The sequence below is a fragment of the Mixophyes fleayi genome, chromosome 6, assembly GCF_038048845.1.
Source record: "Mixophyes fleayi isolate aMixFle1 chromosome 6, aMixFle1.hap1, whole genome shotgun sequence".
NCBI classification, from domain to species: domain Eukaryota; kingdom Metazoa; phylum Chordata; class Amphibia; order Anura; family Limnodynastidae; genus Mixophyes; species Mixophyes fleayi.
The window spans coordinates 213,493,403-213,515,489 of record NC_134407.1 but is presented as its reverse complement, the minus strand read 5'-3'; the positions used below and the strand labels follow the sequence as shown (position 1 = coordinate 213,515,489).

The following is a 22,087-nucleotide window of genomic DNA, read 5'->3' as shown; positions in this document are numbered from 1 at the left end:
ATTCTTGAAGCTATGAATGGTTTGCACCTTGTGATGAATTCCTCTGTATTTGCTCTTGTGAAGTCCTCTCTTAATGGTAACCGTGGATAATATTAAACCTAACTACTTGAGAGTATTCTTCACTTGGCTGGATGTTGTGAAGGAGTGTCACGGGTACTAGGAGTCTATACCCAGGGATCACCAGGTGATGGACTTACCAGAGCAGTATAGGTGGTAATATGGTACTCTGGTAGCGGGGGGATCACGGAACAGGAGACAGCAGATGGTAGAGAATGCTCGTGGAAAGTCTATGACTAGCAGCACTGGTAAAATATGTGTAATAGTACACGAGGAACTGAATGGACAAAGGGAACGTGAGGGTAGTCAGTGGTCTGCGGGTAGCAAGTTGTACCACTGCTATAGTGAGGAGGAATGTCAAGAAGTAACGAGGAGGTGATGAGAGTCAGCGGTCTGCGTTTAGCAAGTTGTACCGCTGTCTAGGTGAGGGAACGGAATCCGGGTGGAGGTATCCGGGAAGTCAGTGGTCTGCGTTAGCAAGTTGTACCACTGCTATATAGAAGGATACTGAAACAGGAATCAGTGGTCTGCCTCTAGCAAGTTATACCACTGAAATATATATGTGAGGAGGAGCACGGGGAGATAACTGTAATGCAGAGTATACACGGGCACACTGAACTTGATCCCACGATGATAAGCACAAAGTAGTAATAACTGAGCAGCACTGCACAAATATACAAAGTCACAGGAACTATCCAGACTACAAGGTAACACAGTCAAATGATGGCAATAGTCTCAGTGGATAGACAACTTCAGAGAAGAACAACTCAGTCCAGCAAGGTATGCAATACACGAGCACAGTCAATGATAAGTATGCATACCGTGGTTCAGAAGAGCAGGCTGTCAGAAAGGAGTGCAGGGATACCTGAGCGGCAGGAGGCCGGCAGGATGCGAAGTCCCAGGGAAATGGAAGCGGTAAGCAAGTAGGTGCAGCGCACAGGTAGGTAGACCAGCAACGATGGAAACAATACTCAGGAAGCAGTAGTATATAGGACTGGTCGCCTGGAGATCACTGAAGAGTAGAAGTGGTATGGCAGAGAAGACAGCAGCGGAGCGTTGATCCAATGCAGACAGGCGAGTTGACACAGGCAGGAACACTGTAGAAGCACGGAGAGCGGATCAGCTGGCTGCAGACACGAGGAGTACTGGAGGGTAGCGATAAGCAGGACACTGCAGATACACGGAGGCAGCGGATAGGAATCAGCTGGAGCAGTCTCGATGAAACACGGGAGAGTTGAAGTGAGCTGGTAACTGTAGTGCACGGAGGCAGCGGATAGGAATCAGCTAATGCAGTCACGATGAAACAGGAGAGTTGAAGTGGTCTGGAAACCACAGGAATCAGCTGGGCTGAATACACGAGGAAACACAGGAACACCTTCAGAGGCTCATGGGGAATGAGACTCCAAGATCAGGCAACGAGGTATAGACAGCAGGTGTTTTAAATAGGGAGTGTTGCCTGATCAACCAATTAACTAAAAGGAACATGTACTGAAAGTTTGAAAGGGCTGCACATGCGCAGACCCTCAGGATGGTGGACGGCCACGGTTCCTAAACATACGGGAAGAAGCACTCACAGTCTGGTGAGTGACAAGGAGTTGATCTTTACCATGGAAAGGATCCTGCAATCATCCACCATTGTTATCTTCCGTGGACCTCCCGGCCTTCTTGTGATGCCGAGCTCACCAGTGGATTCTTTTTTTCCCTCAGTTTACCAGACTGTGGATTTGGCGACTCCTAAGGTTCCTGCTATCTCTGATGGATCTGATCTTTCACTTGCATCGAGAGCTCCTTTGAACGCATGTTGTATGTTCACAGCAACAGCTTCCAAATGCAAATGCCGCACTTGATATCAACTCCAGACTTTTTCCCTGCTCAATTGATAAAGGAATAGCAAAGGAATAGCCCTCACCTGTCCATGAAGCAGCTTTATAATCAACTGTCCAAATACTTTTGGCTCTTTGAAAAAGAGGGTTCTACATATTATACAGCTCTAAATCCTAAACCCATCCTCCTATTTGGGTGTGAATACCCTCAAATTAAAGCTGATAGTCTGCACTTTAGGCCCATATTATTATATTACTGTAACTCGAATATGTTTTGTTAAACAGCTAAAATAAAAATTGTGTTTATTGTCCAAATATGTATAGACCTAACTATATATAATACACACTGCTTTAAGGACATTTGTGGTAGGGTAAAGAAGATACAACTTTTACAAGGTCAATACTGTATTTATTTATTTATTGTGACCGTAACCAAGAACCAAGTCTCTACACTAATATCATCTCATCTGCCACCTTCGCCCTATTGTCTCCCCACTTTTTCTACTCCCTCATTTCCACTGCATGCCAACCTCTAGCTCACCACTGGTAACATCCATCCTCCTTTATCAGCATGTTTATCTCTCCAAACCTAAAGAAACCATTTCTGGACCCAGACTACCACCCTATTTCTCTCATCCTCTTTGCCTCCAAACTTCTTGAGCAACATACATAAAACTGTCTCACTCACTTTCTCTCTTCTAACTTCATTATTGACTCTGTAATTGGGCTTCAGCCCCCAACATTCCACCACAACTACACTCACAATAGTGATCAATGATATAGTTACAGCAAAGTCTAAGGATCACTTCTCTCTGTCCATCCTCCAGAACCGCTCTACTACTTATCACTAAACACACAGGAACGGTGGGATTCTACAGTCTGCCTGGTTTAGCTCCACTCCCCGTGGAGGCGCAGGGTCTAATGTAGCGGAGGTTTTCGACAGGGACTTCCGCAAGGAGGTTTGGTCTCGGCTGTTCCCACCACGCAGGTCATGGTTCTCCGGATGGGTACAAGGTGAGACTGACAGGAGAAGAAGTTGCTAACTGACAAGGAGAGACCAGAATAGGAATGCCAGCATACAAGTATAACTTGAAGGGTATATGAATGGCGGATACCAGGATTAGCTGAGATGCATATAGTGCTGCATACCAGGATCTACTGAATAGGAATGGATTCAGGATACCAGCATTCACATGAAGTGCACAGAATAACAGGAGCCAAACTATTCAGCCATGAGCTAACTAGACTTTAAGAACTGGCCCCAACTTGCCAGAGCAAGTACCTTAAATAGTCTGGAAGATGAGGGGGAGTGCAATGTAGTCAAGTTCTTCCAAACATGGGAAACTATTTTTTGATGGACCTCGCTTTGTGCATTGTTATGTATTCCTGTTTCACTACAGGAAAGGGTCTTCCTCAAGCTGTTGCCACAAAGTTGGAAGCACATAATTCTCTAGAATGTCATTGTATATTGTAACATTCCATCACTGGCACTCAGGTGCCCAGGCTATTCCAAGGAAAACTGCCCCATCCATTATTCCTCTTCCACCAAACTTTACAGTTGGCAGTAATCATTGGGGTAGAAATTGTTCTCCTGGCATCAGCCAAACCCAGATTCTTCCGTCATACTGCCAGATGGTGACGTGTGATCTGTCAGTCCAGAGAACGCATTTGCACTGCTCCAGAGTCCAATGGCGGTGTGCTTTACTGCACTCCAGTTAACGTGTAGACATGGTGATCTAAGGCTTGTGTGCGGCTGGTCGGCTATGGAAACCCAATCTATGGAAGTACTGATGGGAATAAGTGGGGCTAGCAGTAGTCTAGAGGTGGAGTAGTAGTAGTAGTAGTAGTATGGAAGTACTGATGGGGAGAAGTGGGACTAGCAGTAGTCTAGAGGTGAAGTAGTAGTAGTAGTAGTATGGAAGTACTGATGGGAATAAGTGGGGCTAGCAGTAGTCTAGAGGTGGAGTAGTAGTAGTAGTATGGAAGTACTGATGGGGAGAAGTGGGGTCAGCAGTGGTCTAGAGGTGTAGTAGTAGTAGTAGTATGGAAGTACTGATGGGGAGAAGTGGGGCTAGCAGTAGTCTAGAGGTGGAGTAGTAGTAGTAGTATGGAAGTACTGATGGGGAGAAGTGGGGTCAGCAGTGGTCTAGAGGTGTAGTAGTAGTAGTAGTATGGAAGTACTGATGGGGAGAAGTGGGGCTAGCAGTAGTCTAGAGGTGGAGTAGTAGTAGTAGTATGGAAGTACTGATGGGGAGAAGTGGGGCTAGCAGTAGTCTAGAGGTGAAGTAGTAGTAGTAGTATGGAAGTACTGATGGGGAGAAGTGGGGCTAGCAGTAGTCTAGAGGTGAAGTAGTAGTAGTAGTATGGAAGTACTGATGGGAATAAGTGGGGCTAGCAGTAGTCTAGAGGTGAAGTAGTAGTATGGAAATACTGATGGGGAGAAGTGGGGTCAGCAGTAGTCTAGAGGTGTAGTAGTAGTACTATAAAAGTACTATTGGGGAGGAGTGGGTCCAGTAGAGGTGTAGTACTTATTTAGAAGTTATTTATATGGACGCCACTTCTGAACTACTCGTTCCACCATTATATCAGCACACTGTTAGAATCACAGATCCCACTGCCTGACTAACACCAACAGTGCCTACAGTGTTCAGATCAGTGCAAATCACATACTTGGAGGGGGGTTCAATTAGACACCTCGATGTCCGGCTGAGCACCTTGCCAGCTAATACGGTACAGAAATCTCCACTCATATTATTTTGTCTCCATGGGATGTGCAAGAAAGTGGGCGGAGATTCTGTATAAACTCTGACACAACGTGTCTCACTGAATACTCCAGAGACTCATCAGGTCTCCTTGTGGCTAATTTAGTCTCCCCCCCAGTGACACCAAAATGGTTGCCCCCAAAGCCTGTAATCACAGGCATTATTGTAGCTTCTAGGGAAGGAAGCTCCTATGATATGGCTTTATGTACCATATGTGTCTAATGTAACATAACATACAATTTAATGTACACATAATATCATACTTACCTACTTTCAGGCAGTGAAGTCCGGGAAATTCCATGCTGGGGGCGTGACTAGAGGGCAGGAGGGAGTGGGCGTAGTCAACCCCGTCATTTTGGCACGTCCCCGCAATGTAAATGACGTTTTGTCACAGGGGCGGAGCCAAAATGACACAATTTACCGTAAACCACGTTATTTTGGCCAGGGAATTGCGGGATGCGGGAGACTGCCTGAAGTCCTGGAGACCGACCCAGATTTTGGGAGTTTCCCAGACATTCCAGGAAAGTTGGCAAGTACCATTTATATATAACATAAAACATACACAGAACATTTGGAAAGGAATAACCTTTAGGTCCTCTCATCTCTGTTAACTATAAATTAGTTGGGAAATAACTATTATTAAAAATGTAATTAATAATATTACTAATAACTATTAAATATCACTTCTCTGTTTCCAAAGAAAAACCTCGTGCCCTAATCCAACATGGCCGCTGAGTGATCATTTTGGTTGCTATAGTAACGCGCATGCTCAGATGCAGCGGTTAACCTTTAAAGCAGTTTGATTAGAAGGGAAATCAGTACACGCATCTCCGTGTATATAGGTAGAGCTAGACTCTCACTGTTCAGTGTAACTAGAGGGAACATTATAAAACACATCTGTCCTCAGTGTGAGAGAGCGGCGGCCTTTTTGTTGTAGTCTCCCCGACACAACATCGTCTTTTCATAGTGCAGTCACCTCTTCTACCACATGAGCCTGTGTGTAGTATGATTACACCAGTACCAGACGTCATTTATTGTCTCCTGGTACAACAGGGACAAGGCACAGACCGGAAGTACTTCCGGGTGAGAAGTGACTGAGATAAAGCGGAGACCTCGCGTTTATGTGTCTGGCAGCAGGTAATGATATTTATTATTACAGTACAGGTGGAGCAGACTCTGGTGCCGTGTTATTATTATACAGGTGGAGCAGACTCTGGTGCTGTGTTATTATTATACAGGTGGAGCAGACTCCTGTGTCGTGTTATTATAATACAGGTGGAGCAGACTCTGGTGCCGTGTTATTATTATACAGGTGGAGCAGACTCTGGTGCCGTGTTATTATTATACAGGTGGAGCAGACACTGGTGCCATGTTATTATTATACAGGTGGAGCAGACTCTGGTACCGTGTTATTATTATACAGGTGGAGCAGACTCTGGTGCCGTGTTATTATTATACAGTTGGAGCAGACTCTGGTGCCGTGTTATTATTATACAGTTGGAGCAGACACTGGTGCCATGTTATTATTATACAGGTGGAGCAGACTCTGGTACCGTGTTATTATTATACAGGTGGAGCAGACTCTGGTGCCGTGTTATTATTATACAGGTGGCGCAGACTCTGGTGCCGTGTTATTATTATACAGGTGGAGCAGACACTGGTGCCATGTTATTATTATACAGGTGGAGCAGACTCTGGTACCGTGTTATTATTATACAGGTGGAGCAGACTCTGGTGCCGTGTTATTATTATACAGTTGGAGCAGACACTGGTGCCATGTTATTATTATACAGGTGGAGCAGACTCTGGTACCGTGTTATTATTATACAGGTGGAGCAGACTGGTGCCGTGTTATTATTATACAGGTGGAGCAGACACTGGTGCCGTGTTATTATTATACAGGTGGAGCAGACTCTGGGGCCGTGTTATTATTATACAGGTGGAGCAGACTCTGGTGCCGTGTTATTATTATACAGGTGGAGCAGACTCCTGTGTCGTGTTATTATAATACAGGTGGAGCAGACTCTGGTGCCGTGTTATTATTATACAGGTGGAGCAGACTCTGGTGCCGTGTTATTATTATACAGGTGGAGCAGACACTGGTGCCGTGTTATTATTATACAGGTGGAGCAGACTCTGGGGCCGTGTTATTATTATACAGGTGGAGCAGACTCTGGTGCCGTGTTATTATTATACAGGTGGAGCAGACTCCTGTGTCGTGTTATTATAATACAGGTGGAGCAGACTCTGGTGCCGTGTTATTATTATACAGGTGGAGCAGACTCTGGTGCCGTGTTATTATTATACAGGTGGAGCAGACACTGGTGCCGTGTTATTATTATACAGGTGGAGCAGACTCTGGTACCGTGTTATTATTATACAGGTGGAGCAGACTCTGGTGCCGTGTTATTATTATACAGTTGGAGCAGACACTGGTGCAGTGTTATTATTATACAGGTGGAGCAGACTCTGGTACCGTGTTATTATTATTATACAGGTGGAGCAGACTCGGGTGCCGTGTTATTATTATACAGGTGGAGCAGACTCTGGTGCTGTGTTATTATACAGGTGGAGCAGACTCTCGTGCCGTGTTTTTATTATACAGGTGGAGCAGACTCTGGTGCCGTGTTATTATTATACAGGTGGAGCAGACTCTGGAGCTGTGTTATTATTATACAGGTGGAGCAGACTCCGGTGCCGTGTTATTATTATACAGGGGGAGCAGACGCCGGTGCCGTGTTATTATTATACAGGTGGAGCAGACGCCGGTGCCGTGTTATTATTATACAGGTGGAGCAGACGCCGGTGCCGTGTTATTATTATACAGGTGGAGCAGACTCTGGTGCCGTGTTATTATTATACCGGTGGAGCAGACTCTGGTGCCGTGTTGTTATTATTATACAGGTGGAGCAGACTCGGGTGCCGTGTTATTATTATACAGGTGGAGCAGACTCTGGTGCTGTGTTATTATACAGGTGGAGCAGACTCTCGTGCCGTGTTTTTATTATACAGGTGGAGCAGACTCTGGTGCCGTGTTATTATTATACAGGTGGAGCAGACTCTGGAGCTGTGTTATTATTATACAGGTGGAGCAGACTGGTGCAGTGTTATTATTATACAGGGGGAGCAGACTCTGGTGCTGTGTTTTTATTATACAGGTGGAGCAGACTCTGGTGCTGTGTTATTATTATACAGGTGGAGCAGACTCTGGTGCCATGTTATTATTATACAGGTGGAGCAGACTCCTGTGTCGTGTTATTATAATACAGGTGGAGCAGACTCTGGTGTCGTGTTATTATTATACAGGTGGAGCAGACTCTGGTGCCGTGTTATTATTATACAGGTGGAGCAGACTCTGGTGCCGTGTTATTATTATACAGGTGGAGCAGACTCTGGTACCGTGTTATTATTATACAGGTGGAGCAGACTCTGGTGCCGTGTTATTATTATACAGGTGGAGCAGACCCTGGTGCCGTGTTATTATTATACAGGGAGAGCAGACTCTGGTGCCGTGTTATTATTATACAGGTGGAGCACACTCTGGTGCCGTGTTATTATTATACAGGTGGAGCAGACTCTGGTGCCGTGTTATTATTATACCGGTGGAGCAGACTCTGGTGCTGTGTTGTTATTATTATACAGGTGGAGCAGACTCGGGTGCCGTGTTATTATTATACAGGTGGAGCAGACTCTGGTGCTGTGTTATTATACAGGTGGAGCAGACTCTCGTGCCGTGTCTTTATTATACAGGTGGAGCAGACTCTGGCGCCGTGTTATTATTATACAGGTGGAGCAGACGCCGGTGCTGTGTTATTATTATACAGGTGGAGCAGACTCTGGTGCAGTGTTATTATTATACAGGGGAGCATACTCTGGTGCCGTGTTATAATTATACAGGGGGAGCAGACGCTGGTGCCGTGTTATTTTTATACAGGTGGAGCAGACTCTGGTGCTGTTATTATTATACAGGTGGAGCAGACTCTGGTGCCGTGTTATTATTATACAGGTGGAGCAGACTCTGGTGCATGTTATTATTATACAGGGGGAGCAGACTCTGGTGCCGTGTTATTATTATACAGGTGGAGCAGACTCTGGTGCCGTGTTATTATTATACAGGTGGAGCAGACTGTGCAGCCGTCGGCAGCCTAAACTGTTAGAAAGGGGCGGGGCCTAAATCGCCCCCCTCTAAATCGCCCCGGGTACAGTCGTTTTCTAGATCCGCCCCTGGGGGGAGCAGACTCTGGTGCCATGTTATTATTATACAGGTGGAGCAGACTTCGGTATCGTGTTATTAATATACATGGAGCAGACTCCGGTGCTGTGTTATTATTATACATGTGGAGCAGACTCCGGTGCTGTGTTATTATTATACATGGAGCAGACTCCGGTGCTGTGTTATTATTATACATGGAGCAGACTCCGGTGCTATGTTGTTTTATTATATGGGTGGAGCAGACTCTGGGTAATCTGGGTAACGTTCACTATGTGATGTGTGCTATAGGGATATTAGTGATGAATCGTCTCTATTTGTTGGGTGAGGGGTCTCCAGACATCTCTCACATTATCTCTGCTCATGGAGGGTATTAATTGTCATAGTATATTATATATTCCTTCCCTGTCACTGTCCTATTCCTCCATGTATACGGTAACTTTTATATCATTTCCAGGAGGACTGTTCTGCTGCCTGGCAGGTTATAATATTATATATATATATATATATATATATTTATATATATATATATATATATATATATATATATATATATATATTTATTCCCTCTTACTATCCTGTTCATCCTTAAGATGCATACTGTGGCATAAATTGTATACTTTACGTATCATCATCATCACTTATTTATATAGAGCCTCTAATTCCGCAGCGCTGTACAGAGAACTCATTCATATCAGTCCCTGCCCCAATAGAGCTTACAGTCTAAATTCCCTAATACACAGAGACAGACTAGGGTCAATTTGATAGCAGCCAATTAACCTACCAGTATGTTTTTGGAGTGTGGGAGGAAACCGGAGCACCCGGAGGAAACCCTCAAACACAGGGAGAACATACAAATTCCTCACAGATAAGGCCATGGTCGGGAATCGAACTCATGACCCCAGTGCTGTGAGGCAGAACGGCCAACCACTAAGCCACTGTGCTGCCCACAATGTTTTTTGTTGAAAATGTATTGCTGTAATATGTGTGGTGTGACAAGAAAGTAAATCCTGTTTCTATCAGTCCATCATATACATTGTACAGAATAATCAGAACATACCCATGCCTAATAATAAGACCACACAATGCGTCCGTATAATGACTGGTATAACTGCATATAGTTTCATATAAGTGAGCCTCTTATTTCTGTTTCTGTAACAATGTCCTTACCTACTTTTTTCTTTATTTCTAATCTATCTACAAGGCAGAGTCTATATCATCTGACTGTCACAGGAAAGATGGACACCTACAGGAGTCACATGACTGAGAGTATTTTAAACATCACTCTGGAAATCATCTACCTGCTGACTGGAGAGGTGAGGGATTGTGGGAATGTCACAATTATATCACTATTATCTCTATTAATACAACATGAACCTGACTAGAGAAGTGAGGGATTCTGGGTAATGTCACGGTGACATCACTACATCTGTGAGCAGCAGAGGAAGTAACTAGACCAGGGCCCAGTAACAGTGGAATACATTGAGGACTTGTGATGATTAGTGGTGAGAGGAGAACTGGGGGACATGGAAGGTAAAATGAAACAGGGAGTTTTTGTGATGAGAAGAGTCTAGTAATGTAACTTTGTATTTGTGAGATTGTACAGAATGGTAAAGGACCTCATTATGTGCAGTTTAATATAATAACCGAGATTGTGATGGATTCCAAAGCTACAGAAGGACATGAAAGTATAGGAAATAAAATCTAAAAATAGTACCTCAAGGTGTCTAGACCATAATAAGCTTGAGACTTATAAACTGTGGTATCATAGTCATAAACACTTCTACAATATTAGGCATCAAAAACTGTTTTTCCCCTTTATAATCTATTATTACTGGGCCGCTGCTTCGGCTTTCTCTGCTCTCACCAAATAAGCCAGGAAACTACTATATCTATCCCCCTGTGCATATTGTACATGTTTAGAGTTTATGTCTAGATTTATTGAAGATATAATCAATCCATTCCTTCTGTCCCTGTTGCCACGCCCGTCTAGTGATTTCAGATTTAGCATTTATATATTTCAACTCTGAAGATTTGCAATTGTTCTCAAGCTCCCGCTCTCTACACCCAGAAGATTGTTCTATGTCCACCACTTTAACCATCAAAGTACCCCCGTAGAAATGCTTTAAATGCATCCCAAACCACTGGAGAGCGTGTCGACTGGACATTGTCCACAAAGAACCCTTCTCATTGTATCACTAAATCTTCTCCACTTCCCATCATAAAAAGCCAAAAGGGATTCAATTTCCAAAAGGATTGACCTCTAATAATAGAAAAGTCAATAGATAAGAAGAGAGGGGAATGATCTGAAATCCCCCTAGCCCAATACTCCACTTTCTTCACCGCTAGCACAAAGGAACAGTTCAGAAGTGCCATTTCTATTCTAGAAAATGCATTATATGACGCAGAAAAGCAAGAAAGTTGGACAAAATCCGGGTTCCGTGTACACCAGACATCTACCAAACCTAATTCATCTACCAGTGCAGGAAAAGCTGAAGCCGACTGAGCACTAATATTTTTATTTTCCTGCCATCTATCCACATTTCTATCCATTACATTATTAATATCATCTAAGCAGACAATTGGTATTTCCGGGAACATTGCTATAAATTCACCACCTTTCTTTAATACTTCACTAAAATATGGTGGAGGTATTTATATTGGCAGGACAAGCAAAGGGGATCAGTTAAAAATAGCTTTTAAAAAAAAACCATACCTCCCCAAAGCATCTATTTGAATTTTTTCTAACATAAATATAAGCCTCTCATGAACAAGCACTGAAACTCCATAATAATTATTTGTATATGGGGCGTGGTTAGCTCTACACACACATGGCTTTTTTAAATAATTCCCTCACCTACCGTGTTTCCAAAATACAAACTATATCAGCATTAATTTTCCTAATTTGGCGCATAACCAGAGAGCGTTTTATATTATTGTTTAGGCCCCTTATGTTCCAGGACAAAAATCTCAGCTCCTTACTAGATAAACTAGACAAATAAATACTTCTTGACATGTTTATAGCTTGTTAACAGAACCTGCAAGTACCCAACCAACATAAACATCATCCATATTACATATATCTTTTAGAAATCACTACTCGCACCCATATTTAAACTGTATATCTGCGATATCAAGAAATCAAAGAAAAAACAGAGACAAAAGTTTATTATCCATACCTAAGCCTATAAACCTTACCACTAAACTCAAACCCCCTCCCTGTATACTCTACCTAACACTAAAGTATACGTCTAACCCCTAACTGAGCTAAGCTAAAGACTCAGCTGTGTGCCCGACCATCAACCGGTAATTCACCGCATAGGGCAATCACCAGGAGATATCGTCCATTGAACAGCAAAAACGAATATTTGTCCTTGCAAAAAAGTTAAAAAAAAATTTGAGGGGCTAATAAATCCTACAAAGTTGGCCTTAAGACCATGGTCCCTCCAGTCAAAAATATTATATTGTGGATTAACAAAACAGTACAATTCATCTGTTCATCATATAAGAGACATTAACATTTCACTCAACCTTATAAACTCATACTCTTCATAATAATTATGACATATATCAAAGGGAACCAGCATCTAAAAAACAAATTATGAAGATCCTACTTACATGCTCCCTGTGACATTTGAGCATGAGCTCAGATACTTGCTCATGATGTCAGGCACTTCTGTATTTAAACCCACTCAGACTATTCTCTGGTGCTTAAACAAAAGGTTTGTTGTTCTCCAACATTAATATCTGACTTTCTGAGAGCATTTATTCATGTGTGGCTACGTCTGTATATTGGCCATAATTGGAGGGTCTATGAACCAATGAAGGGTGTCTACTCTTTATGCCAAATCTTTCTCTCTTTAATACACAGGATTACACAGTAGTGAAGAAGAAATCTGGTGAGTGTGAGGCACCCAGCATCCATCCCTGTGTGACAGCAGGACTGAGCAGGACCCAGAGCCCCATCACGGTGCCTCCACCTCACTCACTGATACATGAGAGAAACAATGACCAGAGGGTTCTAGAACTCGCCAACAAGATCATTCAGCTGCTGACTGGAGAGGTGACTGCTGGGAATGGGACATTATACAGTAACACCAGGGGATGTGTCTGGGTGATGACTGTATCATTGTGTGTGTCAGGTTCCTATAAGGTGTGAGGATGTCACTTTCTATTTCTCCATGGAGGAGTGGGAGTATTTAGAAAGACACAAGGATCTGTACAAGGATCTGATGATGGAGAATCACCAGCCCCTCACATCACTGGGTAAGAGGAGACTTTAATTCATTGTAAAGGAGAGAGTAGTTATGATGACCACCTATATACACATCATCTGATAATCATATAAACAATGTATTCTGTCATTGTATGTGTCCTATAGATGGATCCAACAATAGAAATACCCCAGAGAGATGTCCCCGTCTTCTTTATTCTCAGGACTGTATAGAGGAAAATCACAGTATCCCACAGGAGTATCAGGTAATTGGGTGTCTGGTAAAATAAATGAGGGTCTCACCAAATAGAAAATGACACTGAACTGTTACCTGTATATAAGCTGTGTGAATCCTATATACTGATATTCTTTTATTTAATCTTGGTTCATTAAATTTGACATTATTAAATATGTTCATTGTTTAGAGGGTTATATATGGTGTATATCTGACTGAATCTAAAGTTGAAGTTGTAGAGGTAGATAATGAGCGTGTAAAACCCTGGTTCCAAAACCTTTAAGTCTGTGCAGGGTTTGGCACGTGTGTCTTCCTCACTGGAGAGGTTGTTGGAGACTTCATCAGGCAACAAGTCTCGTAAGAGTCAGGGACGCGCCCAGTTCCATTTCCTAGAAGTTTCCGAATCTGAACTCTCCTCTCAGGAGGAAGGTGAGATTCCTGGACATTCAGAGTATGAGGGCCTGACAGGATGGAGGGATTATTTCTCCAACAAAGGATTGAGGAACTGGTCCTCCGATAAACCCTGAATGATCAGAATGTTCTGGAAGTTTCCTTTTTTAAAAGGAAAAAGGAAAAGACCGTTTGTTTCTCTGCCTCCTGCAGTTTAACAAACATTTCCGTGAGGCTTGACAGAACCTAGATGGGAAGTTTCATGTTCTGCTCTGGTTCACCTACCTCTTCTAAGAAACAGGTTCGGTATATTGAGAGATTCTACTAAGAGTGGATGCCCCCATTTTCCGTCTTGAAAAATCGACTGCTGCTCCCTTAAAGGACAACACGGACAGGAAATGCGAAGAGATTGTGAAATCCATCTTTGTGGCAGCAGATACTTTGCTCAGACCCTTTCTTGCGGGCACTTACGTAATCAAAGTAGTAGAAAAGTGTGCTGAGCAGATCAGGAGATACAATCAGGGATGTCCAGATCAGATTTGCTGCCCCTAGTAGTGTATATAAAGGAAGCATCAGAGTATTTAGGAGATACAATGATTGACGGCTGCCTAAGTCTCTCCGGAACCTCTGTCTTCATGGTAGCAGCCAGACATACTCTCTGACCTAGGTCTTGGGATACAGATATAGAGTACAATATCATCTTCTGACACATGGATCAGAGACATCATAAAAAGAGTGTATGTCTTGGACCTCTTAGGGCCTACACCCAGGGTTAGTTCTGAGTTCTTCACACCCCTCCCGAGAGACATAGTCCCTATTATGACCAGGAGTGATTGTTCCAGTCCTGAAAGAGCAGGAGGGATTAGGTTATTAATTTCTACACAGAAACTGAACTTGACTTATCGCCGATCTTGAACCTGAAATCCATAAACTTGTACATTTAGGTGGACAAATTGAGAATAGAGTCTGTGCGATTGGTCATAAACGCCATGGAGTGAGCCAAATTACTCGACTCCATGGACATAAAAGATTATCTATATATCCCAATCTGGGAAGGACATCACAGCTTGTGAGCTCCTGATGGATACAAACAATATTTTTTTTTATTTACCCTCCCTTCCTACTGCTCTGCTCTCGCTACGCAATCTTTCTTTAAGTCCCTCATTTCTTCTCAGTCCTCTAATCCCTGCTGCGTTTTTGCCACATTCAATTCTCTCAAGCCCTCTCCTCCATCCCCGTCCCGTTCTCCCTCTCTGCTACTGACTTTGCCACCTTTTTCTTGTCACGATTCATGGCAAGGAATAGGATCCCAGGGTCTGTCTGACTTGACGCTACTTTGACCCGAAGGGTCGGAGTGTAACAGAGCAGGTTGTCTTCACCAGGAGCCTCAGGAAGGAGGTATGGACTTTGCAGCCCCTGCCCCCAGGTTGCGGCCCGCTGGGAGACTATCAGGTTAGACCTATCTGTAGGAGGTGAGATCAGAAGGGATTCAGCAGCGAGCTGTCGTAAAGCAGCAGACAGTAGTTGTAGAGCAGTGGTGGAGCACAGCGGTAAAGAAAAACTGGAACAATAGCTGAACTCTGCGAGATGATATCCAGAGATGGGTAGCACTGAACAGTGGTGAAAACAAGATGGCCGCCACCACCGGACGGATGCGACGCTCAGCGCCGAAGGGGACCCCCACCTGGAGCAGGAAAGTGTATCGGGACCCTTGTTCGGCCCCGATATGTGATTTTTCTCCTCCAAAATTTAGGCCATCAGATTCAACATCTCCTCTCATTCCTCTCCTGCCATCCTCATCGCTCCACCTTCCTCCTCTTCGATCCGGTTTCCGCCCCCTCCACTCCACTGAAACCGCCCTGGCCAAAGTTACTAATGATAGTCAATCAGCTAAATCCAGGTGTCAGCTCTCTCAACTCATCCTCCTGGACCTGTCCGTGGCCTTTAACACTGTGGACCACCCCCTCCTGTTTCAAACCCTTTTCTCTGTCGGCCTCCCTGTTGCTGTCCTAGCCTTGTCCACCTCATATCTCGCTAACCGTTCCTTCTCTGTATCCACATCTGGCGTCCCACCCCCTCTAGGGCTCCACCAAGGCTTTTTACTTGGCCCTCTACTCTTTTTGCTCTATACTAACTCCCTGGGTGCTCTCATCTCTTCCTTCGGTCTTCATTATCAACTTTATGCTGATGACATTCAACTCTACATCTCTTCTGATCTTTCCTCCACCCTCCTCTCTTGTGTCTGACTGCCTCTCTACCCTCTTCTCTTGGATGTCCTCACGCTTTCTCAATATTAATATTGCTAAAACTGAACTTATTGTCTTTCCTCCTTCTAGACTCTATTCCCACCTTGACCTCTCTATCTCTGTTAAAAACCCCACCATCTCCTCTTTGCTCCAACTCTGCTGCATGGGCGTCATCCTCGATGCCCCACATATTTCATGCCTTGCCCAATCCTGTTGCTTCCAACTACGTAACATTGCCTGCATCCGACCCTTCCTCTCTCAGGATGCCACCAAAACTACTATCCATGCACTCATCATTTCACAACTTGATTACTGCAACCTTCTCCTTAGTAGCCTCCCCTGCTCCCACCTCGCTCCTCTTCGTTCTATACTCAACGTGGCTGTGAGACTGATCTTTCTTTCACGCTGCTCCTCTTCTGCTTCCCCTCTCTGCCTTGCCTTACACTGACTACCCTTCCTCTACAGAATCCTTGTCAAACTCCTCACCATCACCTACAAGGCTCTCTCCCACTCAACTGCCCCCATATCTCTAATCTCCTCTTCATTCACACTCCCTCCCATTCACCTGTTCCTCAAAGTCTACCAGCCATCCACCTATCGCTTTTTCGATGTCCTCCACTTTTTCTCATCTCCTCTCTCCTCCCGGACCTTTTTTTTCACTTTTCCTGCACTATTTCCCCTAAACTGACTCCCCTCTGTGCCTGATGTCTGTTTACCCTCCCTTAGGATGTAAGCTCTTATGAGCAGGGCCCTCTTCCCTCCTGTCTCTATACCTATTCTTCTGCTCCAACTTCACTACAATCACCATGCCTGGAGTTTCTCTAGTCTTGGTAATACTCGTTTATTGTTCTGTACTGTTTCACCCTCATATAGTCTACTGTTTGTATTGTGTATGGCGCTGCTGAATCTTGTGGCGCCTAATAAATAAAGGATAATAATAATATTGTTTAACCGATTGGCTTCTTGTGTATCTCTGCCTTAATTAAGGCAATCTTACTTCCCTTCTTATCTTCAGAATTTACTCTCGCATGACATGTAAACAATAACATTTTTATTATAGTGTAGTATGTTATCACTGTAATAGTGTTGATCTCCTATAGTAGTTGTAAATAAGAATCTTTATGCTTAGCTGAATAGGAAGTTAACCCATTAGTTACGCTTGCTATGGAGTCCAAAGAGTAAAAACAATTTATAATTGCATGATGACTGACGTGAGCCCAAAAATGGTTTGTCTATACCCTCACTGAGGCCTTAGAGCAATATAGAATATAATTCCTAAATCCAGTAAGATTCTCTATTCAAGAGAGACAAATCTTTCATGCCCTCCCCATATTTTTCATAATATGTATAGATAGGTGCAGCCATAATTACTAAAAATTTCGGCTCTGCGGAAATCGTGTGACGCCTAAAAATAAAGGATAATAATATCTAGAATGTACTAGTCAAGATGTAATAAGTAGGTATGGTAAAACCTTCCAAAATTGTATCTGTGTGAGTATGTATGTGTGTGTGTGTGATATATATATATTTATGTATTAGATAGATAGGGGCAGGTCATGACTAATGTATTTTTTTCCTCTTTCTTATAACTGGTGCTGCTGTGCAAAGTCCATATTAGCAGAAATAAATCCAAAGTTGTTCCATAAGTAATAAATAAGAACAGATCAGCAACAGTTATGAAAAAGAAGATAAAACACATTAGTCCTGCCCCTATATGTGTGTGCGTATATATTTATGAAATTTCTCTAGCACAAACATTTGGGGGACACTGTAGACCATAGGGTATAGTTTTTTTAGTAGTGCCCAACTGAGTAGTGCACTTTTATAGCAGTAAGATAGAGGCAGGGAGAGCGCCCGCTGGTGCTTTACTGTCGCCCCTTCCCCCTTTCATTCTGCGGAACCCCAGAAAAAGTGGTCACCCGCCACCAGAGTGGTTCGGCGATCCTGCCACTGCTCAGGAAAGTGTTGCAGACTGCCTGGGGGTTGCGACTGCAATTCATCCAGTCTCCCATACAGAAGGGATGACTGGGGCTGGTTCGGTTCTTGCCTCCAAGTTCCTTTGGTCAGTATTGTCTGGGACAGATGGCAATGGAGCAAATGAGGTAGAGGGGGCACTCTTCTGGTGAGGACTTGTCGCTGGTGCGTAGTCCTCAACAGTTTACACTGTAGATATGGGATATGGGCGGCCATATTCCACAGAGGCGGGCTGAGAAAGGGGAGGTGCAGTTCCTCCCACTGTATTTTCCTCTGCAGCAATCGGCGCATTTTCTGTCAGTATTCCTGAGGAGGGAGAGCAGTTAGATATCTTTGGGTGATATCTGTGATATTCTGACCATGTGATTGTGCTGTTTGTATTTCTGTACACTCTGCACTCTTTACCAGACTTTCTCCCTCTATCCTGCCGCTCTGATATACATACATATATATATATATATATATATATATATATATATATATATAGAAAAGTAAGAAGCGCCAAACATAGTGTATTATCATCAATAAATTAGTGTAGGAATAATTATTCCAAATTGGCCCCGTACCAGATTGCAGATGATAAATTGCACATCTTTATGATATTTCACTGGAATCCAGAACTTGCCTCTGATTGGATTTCACACTAGGGCTCAAATGGAAATAGCAACACAATAGTGTAGTACATTCATGACAAGTGCATAATTTTATAAAAATAGTAAAATTTAATAGACATGGCACATTCCAAAAAGACAAATATATTGCCCGTACATTGAATAAAATATAAGCAGGCTTATCTGTAACAGAGAGTTCCCAAATAGTCCAAGGATAAACCGAAAATAGGATAGAGACTCCTTCTCCACTGCTAGCTGGAACACACAGACAAGAACACTGCCTCCTTGACGCGTTTCGTCCGCAATAGACTTTATCAAAAGTTACTTACTCTATCATACTTACCCTTTTGATAAAGTCTATTGCGGACGAAACGCGTCAAGGAGGCGGTGTTCAAAGTCTGGTTCAAAGTCCAAAGCTGTGTCTGTGAGGCTGAGGATCTAGGTCAGGGTTCTTCTGAGGACGTGACGGGCCTAGCGGAGCCAGCATTGGGCCATGGAACTGGCATGGTCTATAACAAAGCTTAAGAGAGATTACCCTCGTTTGGGGTCGGTGAGTGCTGACACATTTACGTTCTCTTCTTTGGGTACACAATCCTCAGATGCCATTCCCTTGGTTTAGGCATCTCAGTCATTGCCTGGAGTATTGGAAATTTCCCCAGAACCTTCATTAATGAAAACCATGGAGAGATCGGTCCAGGGTCTAACCAGAGTGTCCGCTTCTCTGAAAAAGTTTTTTTCCTCTCTGACTGTAGCCAGACAGCGTAAATGTTTGTCCCCTTCTTCCCCAGGACCTAGGTGATTCTGATACGGATCTCACCGTGCAAGAAGAAGGGAATATTTATGACGTATCAAAATGTGAGGACTTTTCGGGTTGGGAGGAAGCTAGCCTAAAGGATTTCTCTGACAGAAAATGCAAGGCATACTGAAATCCATTTATTTGGCCTCAGGGAGGGGGGGGTATCCCTACACCCAGTTAATGCAAAAGCCTGGGTTGTCAAAGCAGTGGAGGCATGGGCCACGGCTTTAAGTGAGGGTATTCAGCCAGAGCTGAATTTGTTGCCCTGGGCAGAACATATTAAAGAGGCTGAAGAGTTCCTGGGGATTTAGTCTTAGATCCTGGACAGGGGTTGTCTCATACTTCCTCTTTGGCCATTGCAGGTAGATGGACTCTTTGGCTCAAATCTTGGATGGCGGATGCTGAATCCAAGCGAGCTTTGGAGGCCTTACCCTATGACGGCTTGAATAGTGGCGACTTGGAGAATCCGCTGCTTAATGCATTTACCCCTAAATGTCCAAACCTTCCTGCAGGGGTTCTCCATGTGCAACCTCCCTTTGAGTACCAAGTTTAAGTTCCACTGGCGCTACAGAGTCCATCAGGACTCGCTATTTGAACCACTGGGCAAGGTTTCCCTAAAGTTTCTTACCTGGAAGGTAGTCTTCCTACTGGCTATTTCTTTGGTCAGGCGAGTCTCAGAGTTGGCGGCTCTTTCCTGTAGACCTCCCTTTCTTTCCTTCGACGATGACAGAGCGGTACTTTGTACTGTGCCGTCTTTTTTGGCAAAAGTGGTATCTTGATTCCATGTAAATGAGGATATTGTTATTCCTGCATTTTCTGGTGTGATTAGGTCAAGGGGGCAAAGTTCCCTTTTGCTAATAGATGTTGTCCGCGCCTTGCGGATTTATGTGGGCAGTTCGGCAGCGGTTAGGAAGACTGACAGTCTTCTAATCTTGTATGATGTCCGGAAGAGTGGCTGGCCAGCCACAAAACAGGCAATTTCTAGATGGATTATGGCTACTATTTGCCAGGCTTATGCCTCTGTGGGTGCGCCAGTTCTGGCGGATCTTACTGCCTATTCCACCAGGTCAATTAGTGCTTCTTGGGCGGCGCGGTACGAGGCTGCTACTTGGTCATCCATCGACACGTTCACAAAATTCTACACATTTCATGTGTTTGCTTCAAGCGATGCGAGTTTTGGCCATAAAGTTTTACATTCAGCTCGCTCTGAGCATTCCCACCCATAGGCACAGCTTTGGAACATCCCCATGGGCCGCAGTGCCCCCCAAATGTTTGTGCTAGAGAAAATAAGATTGTTGTAAACAGCGTAAAATCTGTTTCTCTAAACATAGTTGGGGGACACTGCGCTCCCACCCTTTTGTTGATTCTGACAGTTTGTTATGTGTTCTGTTGATTTGAGTTTCGCCCTCTCTTGCGGCTTGGTTAATGAATAAACTGAGAATTTCCGGAGGGGGGCATAGAGGGGTGGGAGCAGGCTAGACAAGGCTTTGTAGTGCCTTGACTCCACAGCGCCCTCTATACCCCATGGTCTGCAGTGTCCCCAACTGTGTTTTGAGAAACAGATTTTACAGTGAGTACAAAAATCTTATTATCACATGTGTGTATGTGTATATTCCACCATAGGAAACCTCCTTCACTAGGATAAAATATTGTCTGGTGTTCTGAAACAAACAATACATAAATCACTATGTGTCAGCATATACATAAATAGGATAATTTTGTGCACAATATAGCTATATTGGGATAAGCCAACGTCGGGGTATCTCCTGTAGGTGAGTCCCTAGCATGAGGCAATTCCTGAGCCTCCATTTTCAGAGCTTTCAGCACCTGAGGGATGTGGCCTAATTCCCAAAAAAAACAATCTAGAAATTAGTGTAAACAAGGTGCGCTTCTTTAAATTAATAAAATGTTCACAAGTGAATAAAATCATCTGAAAAGTGCAGCCAGGACAATTCAATCCTTCACTAAGATGAACAATATAGTTACAAAATGATCTTTCATATAACTTGACACAAAGCAAAGCTGCATAAAGGGGTTAATCTCCACTTAAATCTGACATTATTAACCTGTTGCTTTATTGTTTTGTGGGTTATTTAGGGTGAAGAGCTGACTGATGGTAAAGTAGAAGATATAAAGGAAGAAGAGACGTATGTGAGGGGTGATCAGCAGTGTAAGGAGGAGGAAATCCCTACAGATATCAGCACAGGTGAGTAATAAGCACTAAATACAGAAATCTCCTATATTCTCCATGTTCAGTCACTACAACAATCTCTTGTTCTACACCCTCCTCTGTCAGTACAAACTAATGAGGAAAAGTATCTGCCCAGTGGGGGAGTCAGCAGCCATTAGGCTGGGTACACACTACAGTGTTTTCAGCCGAGTATTGTGTCAATCAAACGATCAACGATTGTTCGGCCCGATATTGCATTAGTGTGTACGCTCCAGCAGTGAACGGGGATCATTCCAAAGCACAGGTCATTGTTTTATTTGATCCTTCAGCAGAACTATAAATCTCGTTCACCTATGGAACGACGTCCTTCCAATCCTGCAGTGTGTTTGCCCTCACGATCAGGATCTACATAGAGGTTACAGAGTCATGATCTTTTCAGCCGACGATTGACTGTTGAAGAGCACAGATCTGAGGGTAAATCTTTTAAAACATGTATAGTGTGTACGCATGAATCTGCTGCCGATCGTGACTTTTTTTTTCCAGTCGTTGGTACAATCGTTGTAGATAACACATTGGTCAGGAAACTCTGTAGTGTACCCA

General features: G+C 43.6%; 1 protein-coding gene across 6 annotated transcripts in view; it reads left to right on the top strand.

Moving 5' to 3' along the window:
- LOC142159781 (uncharacterized) overlaps positions 1–22,087 on the top strand; it is a 325,690-nt gene that overhangs the window by 269,617 nt on the left and 33,986 nt on the right. For 5 of the 6 annotated variants that reach the window (XM_075214504.1, XM_075214503.1, XM_075214501.1 and 2 more), the window contains one exon: positions 21,415–21,523. In XM_075214504.1, coding sequence (XP_075070605.1) covers positions 21,415–21,523 — 109 coding nt within the window. Of the gene's footprint in view, positions 1–12,874; positions 13,119–13,233; positions 13,332–21,414; positions 21,524–22,087 lie in introns of those variants that run through there. The other variant, XM_075214502.1, reaches the window with a different exon arrangement.